Raw genomic sequence first — 20471 nt, 5'->3', positions numbered from 1 at the left:
TTTTTGAGATGGAGTCTCGCTCTGTCACCAGGCTGGAGTGCAGTGGCATAATCTCGGCTCACTGCAACCACTGCCTCCTGGATTCAAGTGATTCTCCTGCCTCAGCCTCCCAAGTGGCTGGGACTACAGACATGCACCACCATGCCCAGCTAATTTTTGTTTTTTAGTAGAGACAGGGTTTCCCCATGTTGACCAGGATGGTCTCAATCTCCTAATCTCCTGATCCACCTTCCTTGGCCTCCCAAAGTGCTGGCATTACAGGTGTGAGCCACCATGCTAGGCCCCTGTCATCTGTGATTTCTTTCAGCAGTGTTTTGTAGTTGTCCTGGTAGAGATTTTTTACTTCCTTGGTTTAGTGTCTTCATGAGTATTTTATTTTATTTTATTTGCCCCTGTTGTAAGGATTGAGTTCTGGATTTGGTTCTCAGCTTGGCAATTGTTCGTATATATCAGTGCTACTGATTTGTGTACATTAATTTTGTATCCTAAGACCCTACTGGATTTATTTATTAGATCTAAGAGCTTTTTGGATGAGTCTTCAGGGCTTCCTAGGCGTGTAATCACATCATCAATGAACAGCAACAGTTTGATTTCCTCTTTTTCAATGTGTATGCCCTTTATTTCTTTCTCTTGTCTGATTGCTTTGTCCAGGACTTCCAACACTATGCTGAAAAGAAGTGGTGAAGGTGGGCATCCTTGTTTAGTTTCAGTTGTCAGGAGGAATGCTTTTAACTTTTCCCCATTCAAGAAGCCCTTAGTATAAATGCGCAGGTCCAACTCCAGATTCAGTAGGTCCAGGTATTTGCATTTTTGATTAGGTCTCCCGGCTAGCGTAAGGGGCAGTCACAGCTGAGAACTACTATGCTGGATACTTGATAAGGGAAACCAAATTCTGGATAATCCATCTAGCTGGTCACTACATTTAAGTAGTGAGCTCATGACCCTCTCTCCAAAATAAATGAATGAATGAATGAATGAATGAATAAGACGCAAGTTCCAAGAGTAGAAGATGATGTTCAAAGTGAAAAACAAAGTCAGAAACTCATCATAACCTTGTATTTTAGTAACAGCATTTTTGTACTGTCACGGGCTCATCTAAACAAAGGACTAGGAAGTAAAAGCAAATGCAATTATATTTTGCCTCAGGAAAGAACTCTGAATACTTTTTTATTATATTGCCAAAGATTAGGACTAGAATGTGAATCTGAGAAAGTCATATCAAAGGCCTTCCTCTTTAACAGAAACGGAAAGAGGCATTTATATGCCACCAATAAATCAATTAAAGGAGGAAAGGAGCTTGAAATGGCCTTCATTGTGGTTATTAACTTCAGGGAGTGCAGCAGTTGGGGATTGCTGAACCCAGCAGTTTCTTGTCATTCACCTAGAGCAAAGTGTAAGAAAATAAAGCATGGTGACACTCTTATCATATTAAACCCAAAGTCTGCTTAAGTGTTTGCTAAAGTGGAGCAAAAGCAAAGCAGAGCCAGACGTTTCTCAAAGCATTGTCCCGCTTTTGTGGATTTAAATCATGAGACTGTGAATCAGTGTGTGACTTGGTGTGTTTCTATGTGTCTGACTTACATAAATCTGGACAATGGAAATTCTTTTAATCTCCCTGATTACTTCCAGTATAGCAATGTCCTAAAATAGGAGGATTCCATTAGAAAATAATACACAAAGCAACTTTCCAGTGAGGTTTGAGAGAGCTGTGACCCTTCTCCATTCTTCTTTTGGCCTGTTAATCACCAAGTCCTACTTACTTTTTTCAGTTTACCAATTTCAGAAAAAAAAAAATCTTAATTTGCATTGAACAGTAGGATCTGGAATAAAACTACAGATGACTGGAGCCTATACTAGCTTAGGGATTTAAAAATTAACAGACAAAAGAGAATTCAATGTCTTGTCATGCTAGAATATACTTTATGGTTTTTGGGCGGCCACTTTACCTTCTTGAGTTTTAACACAATAGATATTAATTCCCACTTCTATGTCAAATGTGTACCTTGGAAAAGATAGGAAAATTGTGTTCCTTGGCTATTACTTGGGAATGTAATATCTTTTTTACTTCCTCATTAAGTTACAGGGAAAAGCATTTTATAATCCTTAACAAGTTAGACAAATGTAAGGCACCATTTCAGCTTCTGCCTTTAAAACTTCTTATATATTGTGTGTAACACTAATGTGTATTTATTATGGATGGTGTTGGGTGAAAGGTGTGCCATAACGAGGGTAACTTGAGGATGTGATAGTTCAATGTGAATTCATTTCACTATGCTAAAATATCGTTCACATTTCTTCTAACACTCTGTGCCCTACCTTTGCATTTATTCTTTATTTCTTGCTGGTTCCTAAACTGTTTTACTGTTATTTCATCCCTCCCCATACATGGGAGCAAAGACATGGAGCCATCTTTGTCCAGCTGTGCAACCCTCTTTTAATGATGATTCTGAAGTAGGGTGACTTGGCGACTTCACATCCTACAAACTCATTAATGCCATGGGGGCAAAAGATTATTCCTAATATGGGAGAGAAAAGGCAGAGGTCCTCTCATCTGCCATTCTCTGTGCAGTCTAGCAGTCACCAAGTCCTATCAAATGTATCTCCTAAATCTGTCTCAAATCAATGCTTTAACGCAAGGCATGAGTCTCACTCCTGAAGCACAGAAGTACCCAACTTACAGGGCTCTTCCCTTAATTGTGTGCTCCCTCTCATACCCTCTTGCTTACCCAGTTTTCCTTCCACTTACCATGCCGGAATTGTTTCCTAAACCTGAATCTCTATACATAAATTTCCTACTTAAACCTTGGATGGCATCCAGCCTCGACTGGAAAGCCTTGTATTGTCTAAATATGACAAGGAAGGCTTTCTAGATTCGATGCCTGTTAATCTCTGAAGTGTCTCCACTCACACTTGTACCCAGCAATACTGAGCGACTGCCCCTTCCCAAATGTGCCATACCTGTTTTAAAGCTCCCTGCTTTTACTCGGTTCTATTTGACCTTCCTCCGCTCTTTTCCACCTGAAAAATTCCAATTTATCCTTTAAAATTCTGTTTCAGAGTCCGTCTTTCCTTGATCCTCTTGCAGATCATCCTGGAAATAAACTACTACATCTAACAGTACATATTTTTATTATGGTACATATTACTCCAAATTTTAATTATTTGTTAAAAATATTCGTTTTCGCTTTCAAATCTGTGAGCTTCTTAAGGACAAGGATCATGTTGTATTAATCTTTGGGTCTCAAGAAATGACTAGTGTGTTTGACAAATTACAGCTACTTTATAAATATTTCTTAAGAAAACGAATGGATGGGTTCTTATAAGTGAAAACAACATATGTCCTGTATAATTGGTGGAACTAAGCTTTAGTAAAGGAAATATCTGACAGGCTCATCACTTATTCATCACTGTTAGTTCTTTTCACTCTTTTGATATTTATACAATCTTCTTGTAAAATCTAAAGTTGTAGCATCTTACCTACATGAAGGAGCAACAGAAACTGACCAAATTGGGTACATCGGTGAGCCACGTGCCATGTGGCACACATTAATACCATCACAGTTGGGTTATTTTCCCCTTCACCTCCTCCATATGACTTTGGACAGCTGTTGTACTGAAATTCATGAAAAGCAGAGCTTCTTGTCAGTTTCCCTCATTTCAGAAACAAAACTGCTCTCTGTAAAAGCACCTGGTCCTTTCCCTATAGAACAATGTGCTCTTCTCACTTTCGAAGGCAGTGAGAATGTAGTCAGGCATTGTGTGTCTCAAGTCCCATTGATCAGAGTTAAATTGGAACCCAGGGATCCCACAGTGCTGCTTCCTGCTTGCTGAATTCATAAGCTTACTTTGTCCTAGAGTCCCTCTATTGAATCAGTGTAAGCTGTAATCTAGCAGGCCTCCCGTTTTTACTATTATGACTATGATCAATGGGTAATAGGTGAGTATTTTCAATTTTATCTGACTGTGCCACTTCCCAGAAAACTCTGGGGGTAAAATGAAAAGTGTGTTATTTCTCTTTTATATTTATAATTATATTCTGTGCCTTCTATTATTTCATACCACAGAGATTTTTTTCTATCTTTTCCAAGGTACACATTTGACCTGGAAGTGAGAATTAATACCTATTGTGTAACTAATGATGGTTCTTTTATGAGTTAATTAATTTAAAGAAAATGAGGAATAGAACAAAAGTTGATATTAATGTACTTTGCATCTTTTTCTACTTCTTCATAAGACTTCATTTTGTTTTAAAATGTATGACCCTAGATTATAAGCAATGTAAATTAATTTCTCTCATTTCAAATAATTAATCTCTGAAACTAGTACAATTTGAATTTTACTCTTCTACAAATCAGATTTGGGAAATATAATTGAAAGTTCATTTTATGGAAAGCAAACTCAGCTTGTTTTGCTGTTTTCTCTCTTTCCTCTTTTTTTCTCTTTAATTCACTTATTCAATACATACTAGCTGGCCATATCATTTGTTGGCTGGATTTTGCTAGGCACTATGAAGAATTAAAATATGTGAGGTTAGTGCTCTCAAAACCTTAAGAGAAACAGACAAAATGTTAAATAGGAATGAGTTGTGGCAACACCAAGAAACAAGCAGTACAAGCAGCAAGGCCTGCAAGTTCAGATGCCAGTCTTTACCTCTGATATTCTCTATCAGAGCTCTGTGGACTACCATTCTTTGTGATTTATTTTTAATCAGTCTTTTCATCTCATTCTGACATAGACAGATTCAGGAACATATCACTCTTTCTATCGTCTATCTCTCTTATTGCCTCAACTCTATTTCTGAGCCCTTGAAATAAAAAATTGGAAGGTATATTCATACTATTTTGTGAAAGTCAGTATTATCTACCCACTTCTTCTAAAATTAAGGAGATGGGATTATGTGAATTAGGAAGCAGGTGTTTTCTCCCAGATCTATATGTCAACTTTACGTGCATATATGAAATCTTATAAAAAGAAAATATTTGACCATGTTCAGCAACAAATTGTTACCAAATTGATGAAGCTACCAAATTAATAATGCTACTCCTTTCCAATAGTGATTTAGAACAGTCTCTGGTATATTATCAAACGCATTGTGAATGTATGCATGCTCTTCTCTTGACACCATAAACCAAAGCTATTTCACATCCTTCTTTCCCTTCCTGGCAATGGGAAAATAGTACTTCACCCATAGAAGCATCTGGTTAGGCTACTGGACCAATTTGATGAATATCACTTTTACCATCATTTTTTTTTTAATTTTACCCTCAGGTGAGTCATTCTCATTACCTTTTGAGCAGTCTTGTGCTGCAGCTTTGTTAAATTCATCCTCAGGAAATTAACCCCTCTCATGTTCACATCTTGCTTTCTATTTCTATGGCTATAATTACCTCATTGTGCCTTAATTGCTTTTATGCTTTTATATCTCTAGTACTATAGTAGAAGCACCTTAAGGACAAGCACTGTAGCTTGATCACTGTGATGCACTCAGAGGACAGTGTGATCCTGGCTTGATCACTGTGGTATAAAGTGTAGTCAGGTTCCTGGAGTGTGAAAGGCAGTAAAGGCTTGTTTTGTTTTCATTCATTTATTTTTAATTGGCAGATAATTATTGTGTATATTTATGGGGTACAGTGTGATGTTTTGAACCCTGTATACATTGTAGGAAGAGTCAGTCAAGCTAATTAACATATCCATCACCTCACCAACTTATTTTTTGTGATGAGCATGCTGTTTGTTGAGTGAGTGCTCAGAATTGAAAGGCATTGTGTGCCATGGAGGTGCAGAGGACAGGTGCTAAACCCAGGCAATCATAGAGAGTTGGGAAAGACTTCAGAGGAAGATAGACAAACTGAGCTTTTAAGAGTGATGGCAAGTTAGCTTGGCATAGGGGGACAATCGTCAAATCTTTTTGACAATCCTGTCAAAAACGGCATGGACAAAGACCTAGATTTGAGAAAGAGCAGGGGCCATAGAAAGACAGGCAAAAAAGAACCATGCAGCTACACCTTTTGTTAACTATGACTGGGAATCAAAGCAGAAGTCAGTGTGGTAGACATACATGTGCATCTGTATATATGCACATAAAAGGGAACATTGGTTTTAAAAGTTTAATTAGATGTAATAAAAAGTAAAATCCATCAGCCTCTAAAACTCTTGATATTTAGCCCAAAGCCCTCTACATGACTAAACATATCCATTAACTTTCTCATTATTTTGTTTTTCCTCAAACTGAAGTTTAATTTTTTTCTATCATATTTTAATTCTCTGTTTTGACTGTTGGCATTTTAATAGTATATTTTAAATAGTTCCACTGCAGACAATAGTATGGTCAAAGAGAGATCTGTGAATCTAATCACCTTGCATGAAGTTGTTATATACAGGAAAACTGTTGCAAGTTCCAAACACTCAACTTAGAAATGAACATTTAGAAAATTACCTGATTATAAATTGATGGTTTTAAGTGCATAAGGGACAACTGGCAACAGGATGAGATGGAAGCCATACTGGTCTTAGAGTCCAGACGTCTGCATCCTTCATTCACCAAGTCCATGAGCCTCTTGGTTTCACCTTCTGTTGAATGGGATCCACAATATCTACTCGCCAGTCTTAAGTATTCTTAAAATTGAAAGAGAAACTGAATGTGAAACAAATCACCTAACAGATGGTAGATGGCTGTAGTTAGTTATAGCACAAGGTCATTTGCTATGGTAGTTATTTTTATGTTAGACAATAAAAATTTTATAACAACTACAACAATAGTATATATGGAAAACTATGTGCAGCAATTTAGGTTAGTAAAAGTAAAGCTGTACTTTTTAAAACACACAGTTTTAAATAGGTTTTCTATATGTTTGTGGCACAAATACAGCAAGTATGTTTACAGATAAATGGCTTCTTGCCTCAATAGCGTGAGGATAATACGCATTGTAACCATTTTGTCTCATAGAATGATTGAAGATAGTGGAAAAAGAGGAAATACCATGGCAGAAAGAAGACAGCTGTTTGCAGAGATGAGTAAGTATGGAACTTTTAAGGAACACCCTATAGTTTCCATTGAGTACTCATGAAAATGTTGGAAATAACCACTTACCTTTATGACATTTGTACCTTTCCTTAGGATCCTAAGTTCCTTTCATGAATTGTACATTTTGGCCTTTTTTCCCCCTTACTTGTTAAGAGTTAAGTTAGTCAGTGATTCACCATAATTTGTTATTAGACTATATATTTTATATGGAAGAAAAAGTTTATGGACCTATATGGACACATATACGCACACACATGGACACTTGATGAACACTATTTAGTGTTAACATTAATAAGTCCACTAAACTTTAAAGTCTATGTTCATCCCTCTGCACTGTCACAGAAGCTGGCATACTGCAGGCACTAGATAAAATTTGTGAAATGAATTATTGACTTTCTTCCCTGCCAAATGATATCATATGTTTACGTGGAAAGGAGAAGTTAGTCACAATTACTGGACAAACTATAAACTGTCATTCAGAACTTCATGTAGAAGAGGAGAATCTATTCTGCAAAGTTGTTTTTTCAAAATACTAAGGAAAATAAAAGATAAAGGAGCCTAGAGGTGACCTGCCACACAAGGGAAACCAAACTAAGTATGTTTACTGACTCCAGTGAAGAATCTGTTCAATAAAGGCTATTGGTTTATGTACGTGCACACTTGCTGTATAAGTAATTGGTTGGTAGCATCTCCCTTGTAGACCATTTTTCTTATTCATAAAGAAAATGAACTTGATTATGGGTAAACCACACATCTCAAGTTGAATGTTATAAAGGAAAAAGCATGGTTCTCTTCATATATTTTTGTCTCTTCTTCCTGCATGCAGAATGAGGATGTGCAGGAGTGAGTTGTAAGCCTTTTTCCCTAAGAAGGCAGTAGACAAAATTAGGTTTCTACTAAAGATTGGAAGTGATTGGCAAGAACGAGGGTCAGAACAGAAAAAGGAAAGTCCCAGATAATAAGATTCATATTTTCCTTTTTTATTCCCTAATCATCTGGTGGTACAAAGATAGCATTAGAACTAACAGAGGAAAGAAAATTAAAATTGATGTGGGAAATCTCAATCGTGTTCCCTGCTTTTTCCACTTTTAGAGATGTGCCTAGAGTGTTTGTGAGATTTTCAGCCAGGCCTTCTAATTTCCTAGACCCCGTGTGTGGCACTGTGTCTTTGCCTGGAATTGTGACCTTTGTGCAGGTACAAATCTAACAGGGCAAGGAGCCTAGTGACTGCCTGTCCATCTAAACAAAATCCAAAGCAGCACAGGTTTACTCCAACAGCATATTCTTAGGTTAAAAAGGCAAGAGTGTATCATAGAACAATATCTTCTCAGACACAGTAGAAAAAAGTAATATTTACCATAAAAGGGAAATAAAATCTGGGAAAAATCTTTGAACTTACCATTATAACACTAAAGACTGTATCAGACAGCACACTGTATAGAACTATAAAAGTATGCATATTTAATGATTTTTAAAAATCCTTCTTTGACTTTAAGTATCCCTTTGCTTTCCTGATGCAGTGCCTGTCTTAGACAAATATGTATGTTACAAATGTCTATTGAATTAAAATTGCCCAACTCAAAGAAAGCTTGATATGATTTTTAGAGACATAGAAATAAGACAACTCTAAATTTTTATTCAACTGAGAGAGACTTAAGAAAATCATGCATTTGCTTCCCAAATTATAACTTTATATTTTCATAGAAACATCTCAGCGAAATCTTGCAGCTTTATTAGTTCTATGAGTTCTTTTGATTAATGGTCAGAATGGATAAACAGGCCAAATATGTGTCTTTTCTCCCTGGGTGTTCCAACTCAAAGATTGGCAAAAACAGCTAAACATGTCTGACCTTATTAATTTATTAGTTTGAGCAATGTGTTTCTATCAGCACTAAGTAGGACACATCCACAATAAGTAGGATTATGTTGGATAAAACAATTGGCTGGTTTCAAAGGGAGCAATTGATTTTGACAGGTAGACTGTCACACAAAAGAGAAAGGTGATATCATTGAGAATGTGTTAAATGATTGAAAAATATATGGGTATCCCAGCTCTATCAGCAGCACACCAAAGAAAGGAACGGAAACTTTTATCAGAGAAGACTGACATCAAGATTCAAAAAGTAACTTCTAGGAATCTGTGCTTTCTGGACAGGGAGAAAAAAAGGACTAGACTTATAAATCTTTTCATCTAAGTATTATCTAGAAATATTTAAAGAAGAAAACGACAAAAGGAAGTGCCAATGAGATTCTTTTGCTTTAGAAATTACATATGTGAAAGAAAAATTGTAATGGACAGAGTTAAACAGGCAAGGAAGAGTTTTTTTTCAAGACTGTTGCACCAGGGGAGAGAGACTGAACTCAACTTCCCTAGAACAAAAGTCAGGAGGTACTTTAAGCACTGGGGAAAAATACTGGAGGACTTCAGGGAGGAGGTTGGTCAATGTGATTAGGCCATCTGTTTGCTAACTGTCATATTTAAAAGTTAGGCTTCTGCCCTCCTGATAAGACTTGGACATAGAGGTGATACATACCTCCTTCAATAATTATATTTCAAAGGGCTGGCACTCAGGTTCTTGAGAAAGACATTCCCGAGTTGTAAACTTGGCAAGATATTTACATCTCAAAGCAGCATGGAATTTACAATGAAAAGTTTTCTAAAGTAAATGCTGTAAGAAAACAGAGGTCAGAAGCCTAGGGCAAGGAAGATGTCTGTCTAAAGTCAGGCAAGTTGAGAAACTCTTGGCCTTAGAAAGAGAGAGCAATTATAAGAAAGTTTGGCAAATTCAGGTGATTTAATAGCTGATTTAATAGCTTTATATAAAATATTGGGTGACCAACTACTTTGATTTCAGAAATTCTGTACAAGTTCTCCCCTAACCAAAAATTGTCTTCAAAATAATGCCCTAATTATCAGTTTGCTTTGTACTGTGTATGAAAGCTGGGAAAAAAAAAAAAAACTCTAGTTGAATATAAACGTCATCCTCACCTTGGCTTTTCAGCCATCAAATAAGCCTAGCAGCTCAAATAAGTTTATCGGACTGACTTTTAACAGAATAATTTGTTCTTGGAATTAAACTGTCCTTTTCTGTTTTTCCACTCTCAGAGCACATTTACTTAGCCTTACCTGGTAGTTACTTGTGAACATGTCCATACCACTCACTGCTGTGAACTCCTTTTTAGGGACAGACCTAGGACATGTGCCTTCAAATCCATTCACCTTAGATTCTGAATCAGTGCTTGTTTAAAAGCTGATGGGGCACAGGATGGCTAGGTTTTAATGGAAGGGAAGTGAATGGAAAACACTGTTTGAGAACATGGAAGGCTGCCTAACAAGGTAAGAAAGGTCTTGGGGAGAAATGACAGTGTCGCCACTGGCCTCTCAGCAGAAACAGAACCTGAAACCAAAGGGAGGCAAATGAAATTACTCAACAAATACTGTTTTTGGCTTTTGCTTTTGTTTTTATTTTTGTTTTGAGGCACAGTTTCACTCTCTCGCCCAGGCTAGAGTACAGTGGGGCAATCTCGGCTCACTGTAACCTCTGCCTCCCGGGTTAAAGTGATTCTCATGCCTCAGCATCCCAAGTAGCTGGAACTACAGGTGCACCCCTAGGCTTGGCTAATTTTTGTATTTTTAGTAAAGATGGCATGGGTTTCACCATATTTGGTCAGGCTGGTCTCAAACTTCTGACCTTAAGTGATCCATTCACCTCGGCCTCCCAAAGTGCTGGAATTACCGCATGAGCCACTGCACCCAGCCTAAATACTGTTGAATTATTTGAAGGCAGGCTGTCCTTCAGACTGCTGGCTGGAGTCAGCACATGCACGATTGGAAAGGAACCTAAGGCATGATTTTGAAATGCACACTATGAGTTTTAGGAATGCCGATCTAAAAACATCAGAAAAATGACATGAATGACCCCACCACCACAGGTTATCATGGATACGGGGACTGTTTTCACTTGCTTCTTTGTTTCTCATGCTCCTTACCCTCTTTCAGATATTGACACCATGGATCACCACCCCAGAAATTCTCTCTATGTCACCACCCAGCCCAGTCTGCTGCTTTTTCTGTCCCCTCTACTTCTCTTTTTCTGTCTTAGTACCCTCTAGCACTGAAGTCAGAGAATTTAAAGTTTTCTTCTTGACCAGTTTTCTCCATATACAATTTGTCTTTCTCTCAAGGCTTTGCCTTTATTGCTATGGCTCTTGAGTGTTCAGAGTCCCCCAGAACAACCTCCCATTTCTCATTCTGCCAGCTTATCCAAAAAGGCAGCACATAAGCTAAACTTCCCTTCCAGTCTTGTCAACTTGTCAAGTCTTCTGCTAATGAAGCAGCTTGAGGAGGACTCATTGTCAGCTCCACTAATAATGTCCATCACAAAAACATCTTGTCCCTGCCAAGACGGCTCCCTTCTAGTGTTCCCAAAGCCACGCAGTTTTTGAACAACTGCCAAATAGCTGGGCACAATTCAGAAGTGGGGAGGACACTCCTAGTTCCAAGTTTGTGCCTCATTTTGTCACTAGAATATAGAATAGTCCTACTTGTGCACACAGTCTCCTGTTGGAAAAATATTTCTTATCTTGACCCAGTAGAGCACACTACTACGTTTTGTATGCTTGTTGATAATTCCTGGAATGTACCAAAGCTCTAATCCTTATATCCAACTATCCACTGGATATCTCCACTTGGACATCTTACAAGCAACTCAGACTCTTTAGCCCAGAACCGACTTCACCCATCAACGAACCTGTTCCCCCCTGTTTGTACCTTAATTAGCTCAATGAGGAAGACTCTATCCCATTCAGCTACCTAAGATAACAATGATTTTTACCCCTAAACTCCTCCTTTACCTTCTTCTCAGTATCTTTCCCTCTCTCTCCCTCCCTCCTTCACACACACACACACACACACACACACACACACACACACACAGAGCCAATGATAAAGCATGGCAGAGTTCAGGCAGCAGGTTCATCATGGACTTCATTTTTATTCTGTAAATATATGTTGAGCAGAACTTTTAAATGAATGAAATATTTAAGAATTGAAATGATGATATATTAATAGAAGGTTTTATAATGAGCTATCAAAATATAGAAGGCAAAACATACAAGAATTGTGTGAAAATGTTCAGAGTGCAAAAAGTAAAACCAAAAATTAGATAAGACTGGTTGGTTGATTTGTTAATTGATTGGTTTATTGGATGAATGAATAAATAAATGGGTGGGGAAAGGTAGAAGGAAGCAAAGAAGGGAGTGAGAGGGAGGGAGAGAGGGAAGTAGGGACAGAGGGAGAAGGGAAGAAAGAAAATCTTTTTAAAAAGGGCCAAAGAAAGGAAAAACTGCTGCTGATAACAGTGTAAACTATCAGAATTTAACTGTATCTTTGATGTCATATTTATTGCTTCTTTCCAACTATGACTTGAGTACAAGAGGTTTGAGGAGATGGTGCAAGAGCACTAAGTTGCCTTAAATAAATTTGTTTTAATTTTTTATTATGAAAACTTTCAAATATATATAGAAGTAGAGAAAATCGTATTTATCTCAACCTTTATTTATGTATGCCATTCCCCACTGTATTAGTATGAAGCAAAACTAACAAATCACTTAAATGAGTGGAATCTCCAGACTTTAAAGAAATATATCACAGTGATATAATTCAAAAAAAACCACTATCCATTATTTTGAAAAATAATGAAGAGCACATTGAAAAAAAATGTTATGGAAAAATTCTGTACTTTTTTATTAAAAAGAAAAAATATAGATTCCTTTGAGTTTAAGGTATGAACTTGTTATAAGTTTCATGATGAACTGGATGTTTTTCTAGATCTTGGCCAAAATATAGTGGTAATTCTAGACATGTCAACATACTAAGAGCAAAGATTGCTCTGTTAATTTTATTTCTTTACTCATTTATTTAAATTTTATCCTTTTAACAAATAAGTCAGATAATATGCTTTTTAATAAGATTACCAGACTGCTGGATCAGGAAAATACCATCTGATAAAAATTAACCTTAATTTCCACAAAGTATTGACAAAAGCTCTTAGACTGTGCATGTGTTGGGGAATTGTGGACTGTGTCACAATACAGTTAGGAAGATTTACAGGGAGTGTCATGACTGTGTCTAAAGGCACAACTAGTGGGTCAGTCAACTTGAAGCAAGGCTTCTAGTAGTATCCTGGAAAGCTGTTTGTGGCCTTGTTTTGGTCCATTGTTTTCATCATGACTTGGATGAAGACACAGAAGTCACACAACTAATTCCAAAGTAGGTTTTTGGGTTTATAAACTTTCAAGAAAAGACCACACATGTAAAACTGGGTTAAGTTCATGGCTTGTTGGGGCAGAGAAAAAGAAATTTATTGATTGATTGATTGATTGATTGGAGATGGAGTGTCACTCTGTTGCCCAGGTTGGAGTGCAGCAGCACGATCTTGGCTCACTGCAACCTCCGCCTCCTGGGTTTAAGGAATTTTCCCACCTCAGCCTCCCAAGTAGCTAGCACTACAGGCACACGCTGCCATGCCCACTAATTTTTTTTTAATTTTAGTAGAGACAGGGTTTCACCGTGTTGCCCAGGTTGGTCTCAAACTTCTGAGCTCAGGCAATCTGCCCACCTCGGCCTCCCAAAGTGCTGAGATTAAAGGCGTAAGCCACCGCGCCTGGCCAAGAAATTTATTTTGGCAAGGCAGATAAACGGAGTAGGAGGCTATGTATCATATCTCAGCCCAGCTTCTTCTGGTTCCTTTCTGGATGAATCCTCCAGTTAACACATACGTTGACTGTGCACAGTAGTGTGCTGCTATATCTGTCACACTAAATTTTATTGTTCACCACATCCCTTTTACTATTCAGGGTTTTCATCATCAGCCAGGAAGAATTTATACAGTATTTATATATCTACAGACCTCTTCCTGGTTCTTGAACAAAGCACAGGGTCAGTTAAGTCCACACAGCAACAGTACAGGAGAGAGCACTTAGTGCACTTCAGGCCCAAAGCAGCATCTCCACATCCTGGAGAAGTGCACCCTTGCCATATTTCCCCAAGGACTTCAATCAGAGGAAGGTGCAGAGGTGCCAGGGTTATCGTTCTCAGAGGGTAAAGTCTTACAGAAAGTGAGAAACTTAACTATATGCCACATCACAATCCTTTTTTCATTTGGATCTTAAATCATTATGCACTAAGAACTTACACAAATAACCTATGCCCCTAATGTTTTCTTTTAAGTGATTATTTACAGATATTGAGACTCTCCTGATTGCTGAGCCAAACTTAGCACCAATAAAACTATATCCTCATCAGGGAGCAAAAGCAGATTTGGCATTCAAGCATTTCTGATAGTCTCTCTGTCTCTGGTTATCAGGCATCCTAGAGAGCTCATTCCCCACATAAGTCTCTCAGATTTACAGAAGGCATGAAACTAGGAAAGATTTTTGAAGTTCCAGTGACAAAATAAGAATTTTAAAAGATACAGAAAAGTTCAAAGTGTGAGCTAAATTTCAAAAGTAACTAACCAGATAAATACGAAGTCCTATCCTTAGCTCCAAAATAGGCATTTAAATAGAAAATACAGAAGATTTGACTTATGTAGAAGTACATATGATGTTTCAAACCAGTTTTTTAATTAACTTCAAACTTAATAAAACCTGGCATAATGAGCTATTTAAAAAAAAAGATCACATTAGTTAAGAGTCCTTATCAAAGGTAGTAATAATTGCTTTCTGTATATTCTCTACAGGTAAAGCAATAGTTATTTGGATTAATTTTGGACACTTAATTTTAAAGAAACATTAGCCAGTCATAGAACAGGGTAACTAGAAAGTTTAAGGGTCTCAAACCATGTTTGATAATAATGAAAATAATAATAGCAACTTCCATGAATTGAAGCCCTACTGGGTGCCAGACAGATAAACACTATACCTAAAATGGCTGTGGACTTGAACATCTGTTACCCTAAGAAAGTCAAGGAGAAGCTACCTCCCCAGATAAATTTTAAAGTCCATGATAACTGGGACATTTGTACATAATTTTCAGATGGTAATGAAGATGCTGATAAGGATCATGTAGATGTTTTGCAATATTTGAGAAATGAATTCTCAAGTGGCAGGGAGAAAAGAGTATGTGACTCCAGGGGAAACTAGATCAAATAGGTTGAAGTTACAGGGAGGCAAATCAAAGCTCAAATATAAAAAAGAAATTTCTATCACATATTATTGTTCAGAAATGGCACACGAAGCCCTTAAGATGGCCTATTTACTGCTAAGTGGTCATTATGTTCCCAGTGCAGAAGTCAAGACTTCATATCTATCTATTACCAGCCAGTTAAGTTGATATTGTTATCTCATTTTATCCATGAGGAAACTGAGATGCCAAGGAAAAACTTGGTGAAACTCACACAACTGGGAAGTGACAGAATTGAAGTTTACTAACTAAAGTTCATTTATTTTCACAAGTAATAGTCATCTCTTGAGAACATTTCTAAAGGAATTCCTGCATTGGGTAAGAGTAGTTCCCCATCTCTTTGATCCTTCAAGTGCTCAGTGTCAATAAGCCTGCTTGTTAAATAATAAGCTTTATTAAGAGTGACCATTTGATGATTTGATTTACAAAACCACAAAGTCATAGGACTATGGGCAACACTTTAAGTAAATCTGAAGATATCAGTTTGAGTTGAGGAAATGCTAAGTGCCCTAGTGAGGGATACTTGCTAATTCATCCTGAGTTTCACTGAGAAACACTTAATTGGCCTTCTAATATAATTGCTTCCAGGATAGTTCATTTACTTGTTATTCTGTTTTACTCTAAAGGATTCACATAGCACATTTTATTAGTGTATGACTGGTAAAGATAAAAATTCAATACATGCCTTTATATCTGTTATAAACCATAAACATGGGCTTTAAAAAGCCAAATATGTGGAAGTGGAGATAAGCAGACATTTATTGAAAGTCTAATGTGTTCTATTTACAGTCTAGAGATTAATTCATTCAAAGAAAAGTGGGAGGAATACTAGGAGCTCAGGTATTGATGTAACAAGCAGCCCATCTGTAGGGTATTGAGACGAGACTTATCCGAGCCTAGGCGAGAATCTGTGGTAGAAAGTAGTGAGCAATGTCGTTAAGTAGGTAAGGTGGAATGAACCAGAAGATGAGCATGGATTCTGAGTGGAGCTTCTAGACCTGATGTTCTGGGCATCAGGAGCCATGCTAGACTCCTAAGTGGAAGAGTGGAATAAGGAAAGTTGTTTAAGAATATAGGGAACGTGTTCCCTCTAAGTTAGGAAGGAACTGGAAGCCACAATAAACAAAGAGTAGAGGTTGTTTTAGAAAGGCATCTCTTCCTCTGATATTGACAGGAAGGCTCACAAGAAAGTTATTAATATTAAAAATGAATACTTATGCAGCACTTACTGTGTGCCAGACAGCGTTTAAGTGCCTTAGATATATTCACTCATTTAGCCTTACAACAGTCCTGTGAAATAAGCACTATTATTATCATCATCCCCATCTTCCAAGTGAGAAAATTGAAGCCCTAAAAGCAGTTGGCCTAAAGTCATACAGAGAAGATGCGCAACAGTCAGTACATGGTCACCTAACAGCCAAGTTCTAATGACCAATAGCAGTGCATTTTAAATGATTATTTGATGATAGTATCTGTATCATCTAGCTGTTTCACTGTAGGTCACAGCTTGGGCAGATTGTTCTCAGAAGTGATGAGCACAACAGGGATGACATTGTGTTTCTTGATCCATGAATATGGCTGACAACCTGATCTCCAATGTCGATTCCATGTACTCTTTTTCCCTGGAACCTAAGGAACCTGTCCTTGAATAGGACAGACCTGTTCAAGTCTTAAAGTTATATTTATAGTCTAATAAAAATAATATTAGGTGTAAGGATTATATCTGCAGTTGTTTTATTCATAAACATTGTTAATTCCTTTCTGCACACATGGCATACCATATGTGTCCTTTTTCCCCTGCACTAGGGGCTCAAGATCTGGATCGCATCCGACTCTCCACCTACAGAACAGCATGCAAGCTTAGGTTTGTTCAGAAGAAATGCAATTGTAAGTATGCCAGTTGTTTGGACTAATTACCACCATGAATCCTATAGTTTACATTTGGTATTAAGTTTATGAAACTAGATTCTCTTATAAATATTAATAAGAATGTTTATACAACAATAAAAGGGGTATTATGATGCACACATGGTAGAGATGGCTCCTAAGCAGTCTGTCTTGAAATCTGAATTATGCATAAATACTACAGCATATGAACTGTTCAGTTCATACTAAAATGATGAACCTCTGGATACATATGCAATATAATCCTTACCTTGAAATGGTTTAAATCTGGATGGATATTTTTCTTCTTTTCTCCAACCTTGGTTTCATAAATGCATTACCATCAGAATGGTTTCCAAGAAGTTTATAAATATCAAACATTAAATCTCCCTTATATTTGTATTTTCTTGTACAAGGACAGGAAAATATTTTAAAGCTTTTGGAAAACATTTAATTTTTTTTCTGAAAGAACAAAATTAGCCCTTCATGTCAGAGTTTTATCTACCTTTGTGTACATAAGACAAAAATAAGAAAAGAAAACAATACTTAAAGAAACAAAAGAGCTTGCTTCAATTTCTCTCCAAAGTTAAAAATGTAAGCAATAAGCTAGATCACTAGTCACAATTAGCAGGTTTATTCTCTGCTGCGTCAATACTTCCATTGTATTACCACATCCATTTTCTCTTGGGAAAAAAAAATATCAATTCATAGTTCATGCATAAGAACTTATTATTTTCTCTTAAAAAAATGACTGCTATAAAAATTAATAGTGTCTCATTTTTAATTAATATTGGATGAAGTTTTCTAAATGAAAACTGTAATGTTCTCCTGATATATACACATAGTTCTACAATAACTGGCATGGTAATTAGACTCATGGTAAAGGTAGAAACCAGGCATCTCCACATGTCTACCCTCTCAGAGTCTCTAGTAGATGTTTCCCAGGGCCCTGGGCAGGTCACCTCAGCCCCAGGCTTCTAGGCTTACAGCTAATCACGACTGTGAGGATGCAAAGTATGCATCTATTCCTCGAGTTTCTCATCTACACCTTATTCTCCAGCCCCAATGGCTAAAAATTGGGCTGAAGTTTGGGGAAGGAAGGGATGGACTAAGAACATAATTTGGTTGTCTTATTTTCATTTTCTGTTGCTTATAACAGAATATTTGAAACTTTTGCAATTTATAAGGAAAAGGAATTTGTTTCTTCTTACAATTATGGTGGCTCAGAAGTCCAAGGTCAAGGGGCTGCGTCTGGTGAGAATCTTCTTACCAGTGGGGCTCTCTGCAGTCTCAAGATGTGCAGGGCACACATAGCAAGGGGGCTGAGCATGCTAACTCAGGTCTCTCTTCCCCTTCTTATAAGGCCACCAGCCTCACCCCTGTGATTACCTATTAATAAATGAGTAGATTAATCCGTTCATGAAGACAGAGCCCTCATGACCCAATCACCTCTTAAAAGTCCTACCTCTCAACATTGCCTCATTGGGGATTAAGTTTCAACACGAGTTTCAGAAGGGACAAACATTCAAACTATAGCATTGGTCACACATCACATAGATGTTTTGACTCCTCGCAGGAAGCTAAACAAATCTAAAATGAGTAGTGAGAAAAGTATTACAGATGTTGAAACAACTTGTTGCTGTATTTATAGTCCTAATGAGTCAATAAAAGCCACTTCCAGTCCTGGCTTTAGGGGCCAAGGAAAATGTTTCCACAGAAGTTTCCTCTTCCACCTCAAACCCATCACCCATATTAAAAACAAAAAGAAGAATCTCTTTGTTTTCAGCAATTAAAAGGGATTCAATTGTCCCACTCTCTTATCACATGTTACCACTACAGTGGCCTCAAAATTGGAGGGGAAGGCAGAAAATAGGGGTAGGATCTCTGTCCTCCTTAAAGCTTTGCCAACAAGAGCCTTTCTTAGGCTCCTTTCAGGAAAGCTAGGGATTTCCAATAAAAGAGTACAAAATGGTAAGAAGGAACACAGAAAAAAAAGCAAAAAAGGAAAAAAAGGAAAAGAAGGGAAGGGAAGTGAAGGACTCAGAGACTCAGGGCCCTTGGCAACACTGCACTCAACATTAAGGTACGCACACTGTGTTGTCCCCAGTTGTGGTCCACAGGCCTTATCCCATGCCTCCTGCTGTCTGAGAAAGTTCCTTTCTCATTCTTGGGCATTTCCTTTTCCTCTTTCTGTTCTTTTCTGGCCCACATCCTTATCCTGCATCCAGAATTGTTTTGAAATTTCTTGAAAAACAGTAGGGAAGAAATGACAATGCTAATCCATCCTTGGGTGAAAATAGAAGCTTATACGCATCCAGTGGCCCTTCAGTGTGTCCATTCATTGACCTCTTAATAGTAAGTGTATAATGAGCTCCTGCTATACGTTTGACATCGTGCTAGGTACCAAGGATAGTGTGATGATGAATGACATGCAATCCCTGCCTTCAAGTTGCTCAAAATCTAATTGAGCAGGTGGGCTTTTAAGCAGATTTATAACACTGTGTAGAAAGATAATGATAGAAATATGTACGTGATATGTGAGAGCTTCAGGAAATATGTGCCCTGACTTGTTGGGGGTGAGGGTCCCTGATAGGACTTTCCTAGAGAAGGAGATATCAGGAAAATCTTATTTACTTTACAGTCTGTCTACCTTATAAAATTTATTCAGCATTTCATGATGAGATGTTACATTCTACAAAAGTTAGACCAAGTTAAGGCTCAAGAAAGAAAAAGTATATTTTGAATGCTCTGCTAAATTAAGCTGCTCTTAAAAATTGTTTCTATTCTGATCAGAAGGATTAAATGCAAGTACTATATATCTTTGCAGAGTTTTCCTTCCTAACAATAAATACAGCAGTTGTGATGTTCAGAGGTATTTGTAAAATGCTTACATAATTGATCTTGGCTTACCTTAATCAAAGTTGAAGCCTTCCTTCTAGAAAGTTAACCAACCAGAAGCAGCAATGTTTACATGACATAACATTAGTCAACATTGAATATATTTCCTGATTAGAGGAAAGTAATTTTAGTCTGCAATATGCCTAACCCACAATAAATTATGATACCTTGTAATGGAGTTTTACTCTACAATGAAAGAAATAAGAAACAAAACGTAGGTAGCATATTTGTAAGTGCATTGCTTTATTGGAAAGTGTCTTATATTTGGGCTGCTCTAACAAAAATACCATAAACTGAGTGGCTTATAAACAACATTTATTTCTCATAGTTCTGAAGGCTGGAAAATTCAAAATCAAGGCACTGACAGATTTGGTATCTAGCAGCCTTCTGGTTCCCAGGTGGCCCCTTCTCATTGTGTACTCCCATAGTGGAAGAAACAAAGCAAGGTAGCCCTCTGAAGCTTTTTTTTCTTCTTTCTTT

At 37.4% G+C, this 20471-nt stretch overlaps 1 protein-coding gene across 47 annotated transcripts in view; it reads left to right on the top strand.

Moving 5' to 3' along the window:
* Positions 1-20471, top strand: part of DTNA (dystrobrevin alpha) — a 379818-nt gene that overhangs the window by 240501 nt on the left and 118846 nt on the right. For all 47 annotated transcript variants that reach the window (XR_001819812.2, XM_037732403.1, XM_037732400.1 and 44 more), the window contains 2 exons: positions 6947-7014; positions 17016-17096. Coding sequence is in view for 46 of the 47 variants with exons in the window: in XM_037732403.1 (XP_037588331.1) it covers positions 6948-7014; positions 17016-17096 (148 nt within the window). In the remaining variant the exon portion in view is untranslated. The remainder of the gene's footprint in view (positions 1-6946; positions 7015-17015; positions 17097-20471) is intronic.

The sequence above is a fragment of the Cebus imitator genome, unplaced genomic scaffold, assembly GCF_001604975.1.
Source record: "Cebus imitator isolate Cc_AM_T3 unplaced genomic scaffold, Cebus_imitator-1.0 Scaffold448, whole genome shotgun sequence".
NCBI classification, from domain to species: Eukaryota; Metazoa; Chordata; class Mammalia; order Primates; family Cebidae; genus Cebus; species Cebus imitator.
This window is presented reverse-complemented; position numbering and strand designations above follow the sequence as displayed.